General features: G+C 60.3%; 1 protein-coding gene across 2 annotated transcripts; it reads left to right on the forward strand.

Annotated features, from left to right (window-relative positions):
* The first annotated feature begins 1,869 nt into the window (after positions 1-1,869).
* On the forward strand, positions 1,870-17,033 carry Degs2 (delta 4-desaturase, sphingolipid 2). 2 transcript variants are annotated; one of them, XM_027946717.2, is made up of 3 exons: positions 1,870-2,008; positions 14,710-15,452; positions 16,570-17,033. In XM_027946717.2, the coding sequence occupies exons 1-3, from the start codon at positions 1,927-1,929 to the stop codon at positions 16,714-16,716; spliced, it is 972 nt and encodes a 323-aa protein (XP_027802518.1). In that variant the 5' UTR covers positions 1,870-1,926; the 3' UTR covers positions 16,717-17,033. The 2 variants fall into 2 exon arrangements, with proteins under 2 accessions (XP_027802518.1, XP_027802517.1); XM_027946716.2 differs by lacking the exon at positions 1,870-2,008 and adding an exon at positions 3,096-3,240.
* The last annotated feature ends 311 nt before the right edge of the window (positions 17,034-17,344 follow it).

Here is a 17,344-nt window from a genome sequence, read left to right on the forward strand (position 1 = left end):
CCTTTATTCAGATTGTCTAAGTTTTTACCCAGTGTCTTTCTTCCTTCCAGGATCCTATTCAGGACGGCGCCTTACAAATGAATGTCTTTTCTTTCATTCCTAAGACCAGGGACAAGCTGGGGCAAGTCTCGATAGTGATGGTTCCTGCTGACCTGGGGGACTTGAGGATCCCTTGGCAAGGGCACTGAATTGTAGGTTCCTTACCTTGAACTTTTATCCCACCCCCTTGTCTCACTTCTGTGTCCCTCTTGTCCCCTCTTGGGCTTCAATTTCCTCCTCTGTAAAATGAGAGCATTGGGTCAGCCTCCCCAGGACAGGTGTTGTCCCAGGGTAAGAGCAGGGTGGCTGTTGGATTCCCATCCTGGGATTGAGAGCTGGCAGGCTTGGGGGCATCTCAGGGCAGACCTTCAAGTTCAGGGTGGGCTGGAGGCTCTGGCTTGGGAAGTTCTTGAAGTTGGGAGTCGGAAGCACAGTCCTGCCCAGCTTTGCAGCATAGTCCCCCACTTTAGGCAAGGCCTTTCTCATCTCTGGGCCTCAGTTTCCCCACCTGTAAAGTGGCAGCTGTAGAACAGCTTCTGAGGCCCTCCTGGCTGGGAATAGGGCAGACTTCCTGCAGAACAAGGAGCCTTCTGTCTCTGGAGGTGTGCAAGCTGGACCAGTGCCCCTGTCATATATGTAGTATGGGGGGCTGACCAGGGGCGCTGAGGGTCCACCCGTTGTTTGGGGCATCCAGCCTCTGTGCCCACTCTCTTCCCTAGCTGACCTGGGCTGTGGTGGATGCCTGTGTCCTCCTTCCTAGCTCAGGCTGGGACTGCCTTTGGCTCTGGGCAGAGGGAGGCCTGTCAAGCTGACGGCACTCCTGGGCTGGACTTCTGAGGAGCAGGGAAGCTGGTCATCACTGCCTTGTGGTAGCTCTGGCTGCTTGTGAGCACAGAACCTGGCAGAGGCCAGACTTGAGTCTTGAGGTATGCCATGTACACACTCCAAGCTCCAAAGGAGCAGAAGGAGAGGAGAGGAATCCCTGAGAAGGTAAAAATGAGGGTCTCTGTCTCCCCATCCCCAAAACTGACTCTTCACCTGGAGAATGTCTGGCTCTTCTCTGCTTGTGAGCCTGTGCATCTGCTGTTCCCTCTATCACTTTCTGCTTTTCTAACTGTTGAACTCCTACTCATCCTACAAGGCCCAATGCAAAAGCTCCTTCTACTAGATCCTAGCTACTCCATGGCCTATCTTGTGATATGGTACACATCACCTGGAATCACTTCCCTATCTGTGTCCCATTGAGATTTCAAGTTCCCTGAGGCTGGGGTGGTCTGATTCACCTCCAGGAGGTTATTGTGTGATGGGGTGGGTAGGGGAGGACACACGCAGCCCCCCTTTCCTGAGCTGCTTGTGGACACCCTTGCATGCTTTTGAGCCCTTTCCTCCCAAGTCCCCTCTTCCCTGCCACGCGGGCACTATTACAGGATCCTCTGTGTGGACAGGGATGGCAGGAGTCAGAGACCCAAACGCAAATAGGTGTGAGCCAAGGACAGAACCAGCGCTCAGCCTTAAAGCCTGACTACTAGTTCGGGCAAGCGAGGCGGGGAGAATGAGTGTGCGCTCCGAGGCGACGCGGCCCGCGGGCGGCAGCCGGTGTCACCCACCAGGAGTGATCCAGGGACGCTGGTGGGTCGTGTGCGCTCCGCAGTCTCCAGGGTGGACGCACAGCCCCATTTTCGGGCCAAAGAAACTGAGACTCCGAGAGCCACCGCGGCCCGCCCAGGTGCGGAGCCACTCGGGCACCGCAGGAACCCGGGCTGCTCTCCCGGGTCCGCCACCGCGAGCCCCGCCCCTCCGGCGGCCCCGCCCGAAGTGGCCGGCGCCGCGCGGGCGCCGGGGCAGGTGGATCAGACCGGAGCTGTGCGCTGCGCTCCCGGGCGCACGATGGGCAACTGCGCGGGCCGCAGCGACTTCGAGTGGGTCTACACCGACCAGCCGCACACGCAGCGGCGCAAGGAGATGCTGGGTGAGCGCGTTGCGGGCGCCTGCGGGTGGGGACAGCCCGAGAGCCTGCCTGGGATCCCGTGCGAGCCGGGGGCCAGCCGCACTGCCGCATCCTCGCCCCGGGGAGGTGCATCCCCACCGGGCTCCGCGGGGTCTCGGCCTGCGACTCTGGGAACTCGAGTCTCCCGCGGAGCGCGGCTCAGCCTCGGGCGGGCAGCGTGGGGACGGCCAGCGGCGCAGTCTGCCGCGGTCTTTCCCCGGCAACCGGTGGGCACCCGCTGTGTGCGGTTGCCCAGGGTCCTGCGGCTGGCGAGAAGGCCCACCGTGGACACCGGAGGGCGGGCAAGGAAGCAGCTGCGCAGCGAGAGATGCGGTCTCTTTGGTGGGCGCAGTGGGGGACCCCAAAGATTTTACCAAAGAATCCCGTCTGTTCCATCAGGTAGCTTAATACCTGGTGGCTGCCTAGGGTGCTGTGAGGTCTTTTTTTGGAGGGGGGGGGATTGAACCCAGGGTCACTCGACCACTAAGCCACATCTCCAGCCCTTTTAAACATTTTATTTAGAGAAAGGGTGTCACTGAATTGCTTAAGCCTCTGCTAAATTGCTGAGGCTGGTTTTGAACTCGCAATCCTCCTGCCTCAGCCTCTTAAGCCGCTGGGATTACAGGCGTGCGCCACCGGGGCCCAGCCTGTGGGGTCATTTTACCTGTGTGGACACCATTGTGTGGCTCATTCATGCCCATAACACCTTTGAACCGAAAGCAAGTGACCCTGCCACCCAGGTGCTCCCGAGCTGGGCTCCTTCTCACTGATGGATCCCCACACCTTTGCCGACACTTGGCTCACCTTTTAATTTTCTGATATTTCACCAGATGGTGGTACAAGATTGTTTCTTCGTGGACAGTTTGTATGTATTTGATGATTGTTTTCAGATTTGAATTGGCCACTTTAACCTGGGGCTTGTCTTTTGCATGTGGGTAGAGCCCTTTCTCCTAGGGCCCTGGAACCCCGGGTCTGAGATGTGGCAGGTGTGTCCTCCTGCTCATCTTGTGGGTTAGCACAGAGCTTCTGTTCATTGTAAATTCAGTTAGGTCGATTGGCCGTGTTCTTGCCAGTCCTCACTTTGGTAACTTCCTGACCCACTTCAAGACGGCAGATGTTCATCCTACGACTCCAGTCTTCAACACAGGAGGCCCACACTGGCAGCCCTGCCGCTGGGTTCTCAGGGCTGGGAACTCCTTCTGTGAGACCATCAGGTGACTCCCCTGAAGCTCCAACTTCCTGGGCGGCTGGGAGGGCTCCCCACCTACCGCCCAGGGCTGGCATCTTGGTTCCATGCCTTCCCCTGCTGCCCTCAGCTTCCTCTCACAGGGCTTATTGGGCCCCTGGCCCAGGGGGAGAAGCCGGGAGGCTCTGGACAGCCAGAGTCCTGGCCCTGGGTGCTCACGGGTCATAAGGGAGGAGCCAGGGCCTGAAGCACCCACCCCCTCCGCTGTAACCTCACTCTCCCAGGCTGCCAAGTGGGCACAGTCTTCCTGCCTGGCGGAGTGGGGGAGTGGGGGTGAGGATGAAATGGGATCCCAGAGAGCAAGGTGCCCAGTGATGTGTCTGAGACTATAGGACGTGCAGAAGGGTCTCTTTCAAAAGAGATAAACCATGGGCCCTAGAAGGAGTCCAGGCTTTCTACAGAGGATGGCCAAAGAGCTCTGGGAGGCTTGGGAGGCTTCACAAGGCAGGCCCAGGCTCCGCTGTCCCTCCAGGAAGATTTGCTCATGTCTCCCTTCAGGAGTCGTGGTGCCCGCCCTCTTGCCAGTCCAGTTCTGAGCTAGCGAACTTGGAATGAGCTGTCTCTCTCCCTCCCAGGCTTTCCCTGCTTGAGTGTCCTGTCCCTGCTCTGCCTGGCTCTCTTGCTGGGCCTTGTTCTGCTTGGTTCAGTTCTGCCTCCCTCAGGAAGCACTTGGCCAGCCTCCTAGGCCCTGGCCCAGGCTGGCAAGGGCTGACCTCAGGTTTCCCTTTCACGGCCGCCGCCCATAAGCTCTGGTCTCTGGGGAGCGGGGGAGAAGTCCAGAGTTGGCTGTGAAGGTGACCTCCTGGCAAGGATCCCAGGACCCATTCACCAGCCACAGGTGAGTCAGTGGACAGAGGAGGAAGCTGAGACTTGGGCAGGGTCAGGGGTACCTTCTTCCTGGAGCTGGCAGGTGCTGTGAGGTAATCCCAGACGTGTTTGGCTGGGGACTTCTGTGGAATGGAGTTACTGCCATCTTGCACACAGGCCTGTGGGTTTCCTTCTGGGCCTGCCTTCCCTGCACCGTGCTGCTCCTGCCCTGGGAGGAACCCTGTGTGTAACTGCAGCATCTCTTTTGAGAAGAGGCTGCAGAGTGGGGATCAGGGAGGGAGGTGACTTGTGCAGGCCACACAGCCCAGAGACCACAGAGGCTGGGTGGTTGCTCGGGCCGAGTCTTGTCCTGTCCATCTGGCTGATGTAGGCTGTGCCAAGCTCTTAGAGGTCAACAGATATTCAATTAAGATCCTAATCTCAGAGTCAGGTCCTAGGAAATCATAAAGAGTTTGCTCCAGGTGCTCTGTGAATGGGGCCAAAGTCCATGCCCAGCTCCTGCCTGGGACGGGGACATCTTCCCTAGGGCACAGCATCCTAAGAAAATAGCCTCCGTGGAAACCCAAGAATCACATCTCCCAGGCCCCGGGTGGGAACAGAGTCAGCAAGACTGGTTTCATTAGAAACTAAGCCAGGCGTGGCTGGTGGAATAAAAAGGAGGCTTCCCCCCCCCCAAACAAATAGCTTTGTAATTAAAAAAAAAAAAGGTTGTCAAAGCAGACTGCACACAGTTAAAAAATATTCAAATAATCCAAGACAAACAGAAGAGGGAAACCAGGAAGTAGAACTCTTGGCAATTGTTGGATTCTTGTGGGAAAGGTCTGGCTGGGTTCTCTCAGCAACAGGTGGGAAGTCAGGAGCAGAGCCACAGAGAGGCTGGCCTCCCCGGGTGGGGTGCGGGCTGCTGAGTCTCACCCCCCTCTGCCTGGTGGCTCCGAGATGGCAGAAGGAAGGGAGGAGTCGCCCTGTGAGGGGCTCTGAGGCTCAGCTTCAGTGACAGGGCCTCCTCTGGTCTCAACTCTGAGGCCCTGAGTTCCTCTGGGTAGTGGCTCCCAGCAGCACACCAGAGCAGAGAAGCCCCTGTCCTGGAAGGGGGGCCGTGAGCCTGCCTGGGCTGGGAGGCCCCAGGACACAGATCCCCAGCAGCCCAAGTGGAAGGTCCCCAAGGGCTACTGTGGGCCCTGTGTGGCCGGATGATGCCCCTCCCTGTGAAAGCCTCTGGCCTACTGAGCGCCCCTGTCTCTGGCCCCTGCCCTTCTGCCGCTCAGGGGGAGTCCCCGCCATCTTTCCAATCCCAGCTTCTGTGCCACTGCTCTCTGCTGAGGTTCTTGGGCATCAGTTGCAGTGCTGGGATGGAAGCTAGGGCTTCCCGAGAGTTCTGCTCCTGAGCCACTCCCAGCTGCCGCCCTTCTAGAATTCCTGTTCGTTATTCTTCCTCTAGGGAATTCCTGTGCCAACCTGGGTCTCAACCTGAATGTTCTTTGCAAAGAAACACACTCTAACAACACACACACACACACACACACACATGCACAAACACCACATGCACAATGCACACACGGGCACACACATGCGCACACACACCTGCCGCCCCTCCCTTTAAGCTTCTTCTCCCTGCTCTTCCCCAGCATGCCTGGCCCTTTCCCTTTGTCCCAGTTCTCCACTAGGCCATGGGACAGTTGCCTTGGGGACCTTACTTCCTCACTCAATTCTGAGGCTTCCTCCAAGGTGCCTGGCCCACAGGGCTCCTCAGGGCTTGAGTGACACCATGAGATAAGAGGCCACTTCACACAGCCTTTGCTCTCTCCAGCCCCATGCCACCCGAATCGCCACCCGGGTTTCCCTCCCACCAGTGGTGGTGGCTTGGTGTCTGCTGAAGGACCCTGTCCTTGTTCTAGGTGACGGAGGGCTGCAGAAGTCCGTGGGATCTCTGTCATCAGGGCGTGGATCCCATGCATCAGGCTCCACCCTGTGACCTCATTGCCTCCCCCAGCCCCACCTCCAAGTCCCCTCACACCGCGGTGAGAGTCCCCTCGCGGATTTTGTGTGTCTGTGGCCACGACCATTCCCACCACGGCTTGTCTGCCCTTTGCCTTTTCACGTGGGGTGATTCTCTTCTCCTTTGTCTTGATCTTCTTTGTCTCATGCACACTTGGAGTGTTTGTGAATCTCAGGAGCCCGCAAAGGGAAGTCACTTGCCTGAGGTGGTCCCCCTGTTAGGCACGGGGGCAGGACTCTCACCCGGCACCTGCAGCCGGGCCTGGCTGCTGTGGCCGGGCCGGCCTGAGCCTCTGTGTGACAGGAGGCCACGGCCCTCCTCTGGCTGCTGTGCCTGCCTCCCTGCAGCTGGCAGCCATGTGCCTCTTTGTCTCCTTCCTTCTGGCCTCTGTCCCCGCATGTGCTCTGTTTCCGCCTGGCTTATCTCGGCCCCATGTTCCTTCTTTAATTTTTAACAGCTTTACTGAGGGATAATGAACATACCTCACCACCCACTCATTTAAAGGCACGGTCGGTGGTTTTGAGAAAGTTACGTAACCTACTGTGACGTTTCACCACCATCAGGACCTTCTGTGACCTCAGGCCAGTCCCACCCCTGCTGCCTGAATTCTCCAGGGGGAGGCGTCAGCTGCAGCACCCAGCACACCGCGTGTCCCTGTGCAGGCGCTCCTGGCTGGGACACACTATGTGCCCCTCACGAGCTGAGCCCTCATCTCCTTGTCACATCCCTCCCATCTCCATCATCAGCCGGATGATCAGACCTTTGTCACATATTTGTCACTGGGATGAAAAGCAGGTTTAGCAAGTGGCCAGTGAGGAGGCAGGGTAAGGTGCTCCTGAAGGTACTTTGGACCACTTTCCTCATTTTCTCTGTGGATCTGGGTCCCCAGAGAGCCTCCTGCACTGACCGGACAGGGCTGGGCTTGTCTTTTGGCTCAAAGGCAGGCGGGAGAGGTTGACACTGTGGGAGGACCGTCTCAGAGCATTAGGCCAGACCCAAGGAAGTTGTTGAGGAAGGAGGGAATTAAGAGGCACCTTTGAGAGAAGAGGCTGCTCAGAGGTCAAGTTACTCAACTGCAGGAGGGAGAGGGCCGGGTAGGGCCAGGAGGTTGTCTCAGCATCTCCTGCTGCGGCCACCAGGTGGCACAGTCAACGCCGAGCAGCTTGGTGCCAGCTGCTGGTGGGGAAGCAGGGTGTGGGCAGCATGATGACAGGCAGAGACAAGGACACTGTGGCCAGTGAGTGACTGTCTGTGATGATATCTGGCTTCCTGGGGAAAGTGGTAGGAGCATCCAGTCCCAGATGGTGCCCATGCCAGGGCCTGGGGACGTGGAGGGGTCGAGGAGTGGCAGTGATGAGAAACGCCCCCTACTCCTGGGAGCCCCGCTGGACATGAGCGAGAAGTCAGCAGGGAGAGGGTGGAATGGCCTGTGGCTGCAGAGGAGTCTAGTGCAGGGCCTGGGGCCCCCTCTCTGCCACCAGTGCAGCGCAAAGCAGAGCACTTTCCTTGCCCAGCGGCTGACCCAGCCATACCCCCACCTGGATGGCAAAGCAGAATTGTTAGGAGAGTTTCTGGACAAGACCAAGGTTCCATCAGAGCTAGAGGGTCATGGACGGTCCTGTGGGGTGTGCTCTTGGCATCAGGCCGTCCTCCCTGTGTGCCAGCAGGCCCACCAGATGCTCTGCTGCTGTCCCATGAGGGGTCTGCTGACATGAGCAAGTAGGTGGCTGTGAGGGAGCCCGGCTCCCAGCACCACAGCATCGGCTCTGTCCTCCCTCGTCTCACCCCAGGGTCCATGTGCCCTCGTGGACCTGCTCCCCCATGCGTCACAGCCCTGGAGATGGAGAGTGATGAGGCAGGCCCAGAGAGGGCTGGGGCTTGCGGGTCACACAGCAGTCCCTGGGTGCCCCCTTGGGACCTGAGGCAGAGCAGCACACTCCCACCCCTCTGGAAGGGCCCATGGAAATCGGGCAGGTTGCTGCCCCTTCTCTACGATGGGGAGGGGTGTTCATGTCCCGGGCAGGGTGGTGAAGCCTGAATGGGACGTCAGACACCAGGGATGTGCTGACGGGGTCCCAGCCGGTGTGGGCCTGGCTCGGCACCATACAGGCCTGGAGTGCCGGTCCTGAGCTCGGGTCCTGGCTCGGCAAGCCTTACTGTGCCCTCTTGGGCCCTTCCTTGAGCCTTCCTGGACTTCAGAGCCCTCCGCTCTCTGTCTTGCTTAGACAGGGAGACTGCTAGAAATTGCTGTAGTCATGATCAGCTGCTGTTGGGCCCCTCAGTGGGGAAGCCACTTGTGTGGGTCTCTTTGTCTTTGGTTCCAGGTGACCGTCCACACTGGGCTGTAGGCTGCACAGTGCCTCGGGGCACTTATTAGCTCCATCTAGGCTGGGGAGGAGGCCTCCGTGGGCAGGGTCCCCCCTGAGGTCCGGGGAGCACCACCACAGAGGACATTGCCCGCTGGCCCGCAATTCCTGAGGGGCTGTGGTGAGTGCGTCCCTCCCCTCCTTGGGCGTCCCACCTCACTGTGGCTGGGATGAGATGGAGCCTGAGGCCCCGGGGCCCTCCCAGGCCCCCCACTTTCCCTGGGTCCCCTCCCTGGAACACCCAGAAGAGGCATCTCCCGTCAAGCCAGCATCCTGCACACCTCCACGACACCAGCCAGTTGTGTCCTGGTGCCTGTGGCCAGCCCTCCCTGTCCCCTGCCCACTCCCCCGTGTTCAGCCCTCACGGCCTCAGTTCTCTACCTCTGGCCTCAGGCTCCTGCAGAGACCCCAGTGATCCTTCCCAGTCTCGTGGGCGCTTGTCCTGGCTTCTTGTCCTCTCTGACCCCTGAGACTGGACATCTGCATGGATTCATTTACTATCAGATCCTGCCGGCCCCCCACCGACCCCAACATGGCCTCCTCTGCACTCCGAGCCTGCATGTTCCCCAGGGTGGGGTGACCCTCAGGCCCCCCCCTCCCCAGGGCCTAGAACCTCTAGAATTGGCAGCGGTGGGTGTTGCAGGTTTCTGCGAGCAAGGGCCGAATTTCTTAGGGCCTTGACCGTGTCTCCAGGAATTGGGGAAGGCCCAGGGTGTAGCCTTGCTCCTCAGGTGGGCCCTTCCTGGGGTCCCCTCTGGAGGCTCGGTGAGGTCTTTCTGCCTGGTGAGACCCCCTGCTTTTGCTGTCTCCTGAAACTGGTGGCTTGGCAGCTTCTGGGGACTGTTCTCTGAGGCCTCCTGGTTCTGGAAGCCCTAGGAGGCGCACGGTGGGTGGTCCCCGGCCCGCTGCAGGCCTTCCTGGAGTTTCTGGGCCGGCCAGTACTCCCCCCCAGCACTGGGGTCCAGAAAGTGCCCTCAGGCGTTTGAGGTCCCTGGGGCTCATGGTGTCTGTGCCCTCCTCAGGGCTCACACCCTCATGATGCCCAGCATCCAGACCCTCAGTCTTTAGTTGCCTCCAGTAGGATGGTTGGCCCTGTGGCACTATGGCACCCTGAGGCACCCTGTGGCACCCTGTGGCCTGGAGGCTTGGGTCTGCTCTTGCTGGAGCAGGCCTGGGGAGCAGGGGCAAACACTGCTCCAAGACCACGCTCAGGAACTGGGCACTGGGAGGCTCCCCAGGCCCCTGTTGGGGTCTTGCCTGAGTGAGGACTCCTGCTGGACGTGCCTGTGCCTGGCCAGGCTGGGAACTGCCCAGCGTCCGCTGAGAGGAGGTTTCAGGGGTGTGCTCCTCCCAGTCCTGGCACTGCGGTTCTACGGACCCTGGGGGTGTAAGGGGCAGCCTCAGGGCGGCCAGGCAGGCCCGGGTTCTGCTGTCCTCTTCAGTTGCTGTGGGTCCCTGAGGAGAGAGGGCTTGGGTCCTTTGGAACCGTTGGGAAGAGGAGGATGGGGCACCAGGCTCCCTGAAGCTGGCCTGGGTTGGGGAACCCCAAGTGTGTTCTCACTTGCTTCCAACCCATCCCACAGGAGAGCATGTGATCTCTGTTCAACAGACAGGTAAACTGGGGCCCACTGGCCAAGGTCCTGGCTTCTGGGCTCTGTTGTTGCCCTTGCCTCTGAGGAGCAGAGTATTGTTGGTCTGGCCTGGATCCAAGAACCAGGTGACCCAGGCCCTGCGGCCCCACAGCTCACCTGCCTGTGGCTCACCTGGTGCAGGTGTGGCAGGCCCCACCCTCTCGCTCTAAGACTTGGCGTCCTTCCAAGGGGAAGTAGGGGCCACCTGCTCTGTGGAAGCCGAGGGCCTTGAGCTGGTGAATCCCCTGCAGGGTCTGGGCAGGTGGGGGACCTGCTGCTATTCTGAGGACCCTGTAGAGCGAGGCTGGTGCCCGGAGGACCCTGGTGAGAGGCAGGCGGGTGGAGCCCAGCCTGACTCCTGGGGTGCACAGGCTCAGGGCTGTGCGGTGCCTTCCAGGTCCTGAAGAGAGGATGGTACCTCCTTCTTCCCTGCCTGTCACAAAGACCCCCTCTTGCCTGGCTGTGGCTGGTGGACCCCCAGCCCCTTGGTTGCCCCTAGAAGCACCCATTTTCCCAACCACACTGCAGCACAGCCGGGCCCGGAGTGTCGCTGCTGACCCTGGCCCTGTTGGGTCAGAAGAAGGTGGGATGAGGCTGCCCCTGCCCCTGTCCCACCCGCCGCCCTGTGGAGCAGCAGGCCCTGTCCCCACCTCCAAGTGGAAGGCTAGTGTGTGGCCCACCTGTCCCCTAGGCCCGTGTCCTTCCAGCTTTCACATCTGAGCTCTGCCCTTGCGGGACGGGCGGGTCAAAGCTGGGAGGTGCCCTGGAGGCCCGTCCCTGGCCGGGCGGTGGGCAGCGAGGCTCTGGCAGGGCTGGCCAAGCCCTCCCACTCCATCCCAGGGCTGCGCAGGGGCTGGGCTGCCATGGGTGCGCGTCAGTTTCCTGCAGCTGGGGGAACAAGGTCCCACGACTTGGGGCAGCAGCAAGTCTCACGGGTCCTGGCTGGGCGGGAACCGGTGTCAGCAGGGCTGCGTCCCTTTGGGAGGCTGGGGGATCCATTTCCTGTCTCCCAGCTTCTGGAGTCGCCCACGTTCCTCTGCACGCCCCTTCCTTCCTTGGTGTCCCAAAGCAGCTGTGGCAGGACCAGTCTGTCCTGTGTCGCAGCACAGAGACCTCCGCCCCTGCCTCCCTCCTGTACTCCCCGGGGCCCTCGTGACGGCCATGGCCCCCAGCTTGATCCAGGAATCCCCATTTCAGGTTCCCCGATTAGAAGCCCGTGTGCCCACCCGCCCTTGCTGTGTAACCGAGTGCAGTCACAGATGACGGGCTTAGGATGTGGCATCTTTGGGGGTCTGTTATTCTCCCCCTCCCTGCGGAGGACAGAGGCCTTGGCCTTGCCCTGCAGGCTTCCTCGGGGGCTTCTGGGGCAGCACAGAGCCGGGCAGCTCTCCCCTCATCCCACACACGCAACAATTGCCAGGGTGACGCCAAGCGGGCAGGGCCGAGCGGGCACACCGTCACCCCTGGGAGTCCATGACCATGTCCCCAACACCTTCCTGTCCCAGAAACACGCTGTGTGAGCCTCTCAGGTGGCGTTCTGTCAGCTGCCCTGAGCTTTGTCCCCATGTCCACCCTGTGAGCTGGCAAGGCTCCGGGGACAGTGTTTTGGGATCCTCCCAGGGAGCTCAGACAAAGGTCACATGTGGGAAGCTGAGACTTTTGATTTTTTTTTTTAAGAGAGAGAGAGAGAGAGAGAGAGATAATTTTTTAATCTTTATTTTTTAGTTCTCAGCGGACACAGCATCTTTATTTTATTTGTATGTATGTGGTGCTGAGGATCGAGCCCAGTGCCCCGCACATGCCAGGCGAGCGCGTTACCGCTTGAGCCACATCCCCAGCCCAAGGAAGCTGGGACTTTTTTAACTTTTTGTTACCATGGTAAAATATATGACCCACACGAGGTGCCACTTCAACTGTTTTTAAGTGTGAGGCTTGGTGGCCTTAGTGACATCCACAGTGTTGTGCAGCCATCACTGTTGTTTCTGAAACTTTGTTGTCACCCCAAACAGAAACCCAGCCCCAGCGGGCACCCCGGGTGACGTCCGCTGCACTTTCCCACCCTCGATGCGTCCCTTGGGTATTTCCTCCTAGTGACGTCAGACAACATTCTTCTGGTGTCTGGTCCCCGAGGTCCACCCGTGCTGGGGCCGGTGACTGCTATGATATTCCTTCACTTAAAAAAAAAAAAATGGCAAACACCGTTCTGTGTACGACCAACACATTTTCTGCGCGGTCTTCCCCGGCTGGACACGCAGGTTCCTGTGAGCAGGCCATGGCACCTGGTTGGACCCTCATCTCCAGTTCCGGGCACATGCTTAAGCGAGGAGGACCAGGTGGTCATGACCCGTCTGCCATCTCAGGGACCGGCCAGGCCCCTCTCCTCACCATGCCCACCCGCAGGGCTGCCAGGGGCTGCGGCTCCTCGCGTCTTCACTTGCTTCCCTTCTTTGGCTCTAGCCACCCTTGCTGGCCGGAGGTGGTCAGTCACCGAGAAGCTGCACTTCCCATGACTGCTGTGCTCACAGGCCCCCTTCCCGTGTGCTCGGCGGTCAGTTGTGTATCTTCTTTGGAGAAGAAATATCTGCTCCTATCCCTCGTCCACCTTAGATCGGGTTGTAGTTTTGTCGTCGAGTCTCAGTCCTGACTTTTATGTTCTGAATTTTAAACCCGCAGGTGGAGCTGGGGTTCGCGCCTGGGCTAGCCTGCATCTGAACCGGGAGGAGCGGGAACACACGCACCTCCCAGAAGGTCAAGGCCAGCAGCTTTCTGGGCCCAGCAGCTCGGGCAGGGGTTCCCCGCCCGGGTCATCCCTGGCTGGGCCCACGTGACCACGCTGTGACTCTCTGACTTGCTGGAGAGGCGTGAATGGCTAGCAACTAGAGTCAGAGCGCCCCGTGCATCTTCTTGGGGTCTGGAGGCCAGGGTCAGGCCCTCAGATACAGGCAGAGTCCTGGCATCGTCCTGAGCCAGATCTCCTCACGTGTAACCGGGCCACATCCCTGTCTCTTAGGCTGAGGGAAGGAGGGCCTTGGCTATGGGGCCCTGAGGGGGCCCTGAGGGGGCTCTGCTCTGCGTCACATCCTCCCATTCTGGGTGCCAAAGGGGAGTGACACTCTGGGATACAGAAGGAGCTGAGGCAGGAGCCCTCCTTGGCCTGGGGGGTTCCACTTCTGGGTCCCCAGCCCCTGGGGCGGCCCTGGGAGACCCTCTCCACAGGCCAGCGCTGAGGAGGGTGAGCCCAGGCTGCTGGCTGCTCATTAGGTTGGGGGTCAATGTGGGAGACTCTGGGGACCCTGAGGACCAGTACTAACTGACCCAAGGCCCTGCTGCGCTTGGCTTCCCCATCTGCATGACAGGACGGGCTCCATCTCTGAGGGCCTGTCTGCTCCTGCCCAGGGGACAGGGGACAGAGCAGGCCTGGATGCCTGTCCCCCTGAGTACGTGATGAACCCCAGCCCTGCACCCAGCTCCTGCAGTCTGCCTTGAACCTTGGCTCCTCCAGCTGAGCAGCCGCAGAGGTCTCCAGAAGGCAGAGCTGTCCTGCCCCGGGGACCGGGCACCCACCTTCCCGGTCCTGCAGGGCTGCCGCTCCTGGCCTGGGTGGCCTCCTCCCACTCACATTGTTTCTTTTCTGTAAAACAAAATACAGAAAAGTACAAAAGATCTCTAATAAGCACCTAAGGCCCCAAACACATGCCTTCAACCCTTTATCATATTTCCTGCAGTTCTTGTTTGTTTTAAGATCTCGGGGCTGTTATCGGGTGGATCCGCCCGCCCAGGGAAGGGGCTAGCTGCTCTGCTCCTGGCTCCAGAAATATTTGGAGTCAAATTGATAGAAAAATAGGTTTTAATCAAAGCCAGCTTTGAAGAAGATGGAAGAAACTTGATTGTTTCAAAAGCTCCGTCTCTGAAACTCCTAAGGGCAGCAGGACTTTCAAAGCCTAGGAGGCAGCTGCAGGCCAGCGAGGGGAAGGCAGGAAGCGGACACGCGCAGATTCGGTCGGCCCGGCTAGGCCGGGCGGGCCATCTGCCGTCTTCCCTCCCAGCTTGGCCCCTGTCAGGGTTTGGGGGCAGGGGTCACAGCGGAAGTTCCTCTTAATTCAGAGGGTGTCCAAATCCGGTCTGTTTCAAGACCAAGCAGGAGTCCTGCAGTTCCCCTCCCGTGGCCACCCCCAGGGGCCTGATGAGTTTGGGGATGACCAGTCCATGTCGTCCTTCTGCTGTGCTGTGTCTTGGCCCCGCAGCCACAGCACAGAGGTGCGTGTTTAGCAGGGGCTCTCGGGGCAGGTGGCTCCTGGCTCTGCCGTGGCTCTGATTTCTGGCATTTCTGGGACCGTGGTGACCCCTGCCCTGTATTTAGGCTGGTGGCAAATTCCCCAGACCCCCAGGGGAGGGGTGGCAGGTCCCTTGCTTCTGCGTCCCCTCAGGCTGGGTACTCCTGGGTGCCAGGGTGGCCCTTCCCTCCTAGGCATCCTTGAGGGCGTGGGCTGCTAGATGGGTGGAAGGAGAGAGGGAGGGGCATGGCCGGATGGAAGGTGCTGGAAGAGCACAGGGAGGGTGGAGCCGGCCCGAGCTCTCTCACCGAGCCGCCTGCTCTCCCTGTCTCACTGCAGCCAAGTACCCGGCCATCAAGGACCTGATGCGGCCAGACCCACATATCAAGTGGACGGTGACAGGGCTGGTGCTGCTGCAGCTGCTGGCCTGCTGGCTGGTGCAGGGGCTGGCCTGGCGCTGGCTCTTCTTCTGGGCCTACGCCTTTGGCGGCTGCGTGAACCACTCCCTGACGCTGGCCATCCACGACATCTCCCACAACACTGCCTTCGGCACCGGCCGCCCTGCCCACAACCGCTGGTTCGCCATCTTCGCCAACCTGCCCGTGGGCGTGCCCTACGCGGCCTCCTTCAAGAAGTACCACGTGGACCACCACCGCTACCTGGGTGGCGATGGGCTGGATGTGGACATCCCCACGCGCCTGGAGGGCTGGCTCTTCTGCACGCCGGCCCGCAAGCTGCTGTGGCTGGTGCTGCAGCCCTTCTTCTACTCGCTGCGGCCGCTCTGTGTCAACCCCAAGGCCGTGACCCGCATGGAGGTGCTCAACACCCTGGTGCAGCTGCTGGTCGACGCCGCCATCTTTGCCCTTTGGGGCATCAAGCCTGTAGCCTACCTTCTGGCCAGCTCCCTGCTGGGCCTGGGCCTGCACCCCATCTCGGGCCACTTCGTGGCCGAGCACTACATGTTCCTCAAGGGCCACGAGACCTACTCCTACTACGGGCCCCTCAACTGGATCACCTTCAACGTGGGCTACCACATGGAGCACCACGACTTCCCCAGCATCCCGGGCTGCAACCTGCCCCTGGTAGGTGCTGGGCCCAGGCGGGGCTGGGGGGCAAGGGCCGGACAGACATGTGAGGAGGGGGCCCCGAGAGGCCCTGGGCCAAACCCAGGTGCTTTATCCTTTCTATGCTGCTCAGGAGATGGTCACTCTCATTTGTGGTCTCCAGGGCAATGGAAAGGTCACAAGACACACGCAAGTGCCAGGCTGGAGAGTAAGGGGGCAAATCCAGGGAGGGTGGAGTCTCAGGAGTGTTACAGTTAGGGGCTTGGTTCAATGAGAGGAGGCTTGCACCCTATTGTGACATTCATGCACTGTGTCTCTGGGCAAGTCACTCACCCTCTCTGTGCTTCATATTTCTCTTCTGCACAAGGCAGCTGTGTTAGCAATTCTCCACGGGAGGCTCTGTGCTTCCTGTCTCCTGACTCCCTGTCCCTGCTCATGTCTTGTCATGGCTTTGACAGGGGCCCTCCTGGCCCAGAGCTGGCCAGTCAGGACAGGGTGGGCCTTGTGCTTTGCAACCTAAGGGGTGTGGCTCGGCTGTAGGGAGGGGAAACCTTTGGTGGCCTCTCCCTGGAGCCCTGGGCCCGGAGTTGGAGAATTTCGAGCGAGAAAGGAGGAAGGGCAGAAGTGGGGGAGGAGTCCTCGTTGTTCCCCAGCTCGGCCGGCTCTGGCTGGTGCTTTGATAGCATCTGTCTGGTCAGAAAGAACTGAGGTGACCCAGCGGGCAGCAGGTGGGGCCTGAGCGTGAGGCTGTGTGTGTACCCGGGGCCTCTGTGCGTGAGAAGGCTCTTGCGAGTGCAGCCGGGAGGCGGTGGCTGGGCTGTGCATGGACCCTGGCTCACTTACAACCTCCACAGCCCCTGAGCAGGTGCCCTTGTTCACTGTCCCCATTTTACAGAGGGGGAGGCACAGGCTCCCAGAGGGCAGTGCCTGCCTGGGCAGAGCCAGAATCAGGACCCAAGAGTCACAGAGCAGCCATGGAGGGGTGCCTGCTGTGGGCCAGGCAGGGCTCCTGTGCCACGTGGGCTGAGCTTGGAGGCCAGTCGGACTCCAGCACCCTGGGAGACGCTGGTGTGCGTGTGCACGTGTGCTTGCGTGGGTGGCCGGGGCTGGCCCCTGACCCCTGCCCTCTCTACAGGTGCGGAAGATTGCGCCCGAGTACTACGACCACCTGCCGCAGCACCACTCGTGGGTGAAGGTGCTCTGGGATTTTGTGTTCGAGGACTCCCTGGGGCCCTATGCCAGGGTGAAGCGGGTGTGCAAGCTGGCAGAGGACCGCCTATGAGCCCTGCCAGGGAGCCTGCGACCTGACCCTGCCCACACTGCTCGGCTGGCTGCTGCTTCCCCCATGCCCATGGGCAGTGCCCCAGACGGGTTTGGCTGCATTGATTCTGGCTTTTGTCCCCAGAGCCCTGGGAGTTGCCATCAGCAGCCATGCCTGTCAACAGTGGGCCCAGGCTGCGTCCTGGTCTGCACAGGGACTCTCAGTGGACCTTTTTGGGCTCAATGGGCAAGGGCTCAATGCCCCGGGCCCATGATCCTCACGGAGCTGACTTCTCTGGATTCTTGTGCCCTAAATTAAACCCAGTGCTTGTTTTCACAGTCTGTGCATTGTGCTTCCAAGGGGGTGGTCCTGGCCCCAGCCTGGCTCCCAGAAGACAAGACCCCAGACCCAGGCAGGCGGTGCCTGTGCCTCAGTGGCGCCCCCTCCTGGCCAGCTCCAACTTGAAACCCCTTTACTGAGTTGGTTGGGTGGTGGCCTCAGGCAGTGTTCCTGTGGATAGTGACCTCCAGGTGCATGGACGGCAGAAGGCCCTGCACATGTTGAAATCACAGCAGCAGACTGGGGACCGTGGCTCCTCCCACCCTGGCTGAGGTCTCAGCCTGGCCCCCTGGACCTGTCCAACTTCTGC

Source organism: Marmota flaviventris, chromosome 2 (genome assembly GCF_047511675.1).
Source record: "Marmota flaviventris isolate mMarFla1 chromosome 2, mMarFla1.hap1, whole genome shotgun sequence".
Classification (NCBI taxonomy): domain Eukaryota; kingdom Metazoa; phylum Chordata; class Mammalia; order Rodentia; family Sciuridae; genus Marmota; species Marmota flaviventris.

Excerpts from the sequence above, each read along its gene's own strand:
- Degs2 (XM_027946716.2), top strand. The coding sequence starts at position 3,141 with ATGTTCATCCTACGACTCCAGTCTTCAACACAGGAGGCCCACACTGGC. Across the intron at positions 3,241-14,709 it reads TCCTTCTGTGAGACCATCAG|CCAAGTACCCGGCCATCAAG; the intron begins GTGACTCCCCTG and ends GTCTCACTGCAG. Across the intron at positions 15,453-16,569 it reads CGGGCTGCAACCTGCCCCTG|GTGCGGAAGATTGCGCCCGA; the intron begins GTAGGTGCTGGG and ends CCCTCTCTACAG.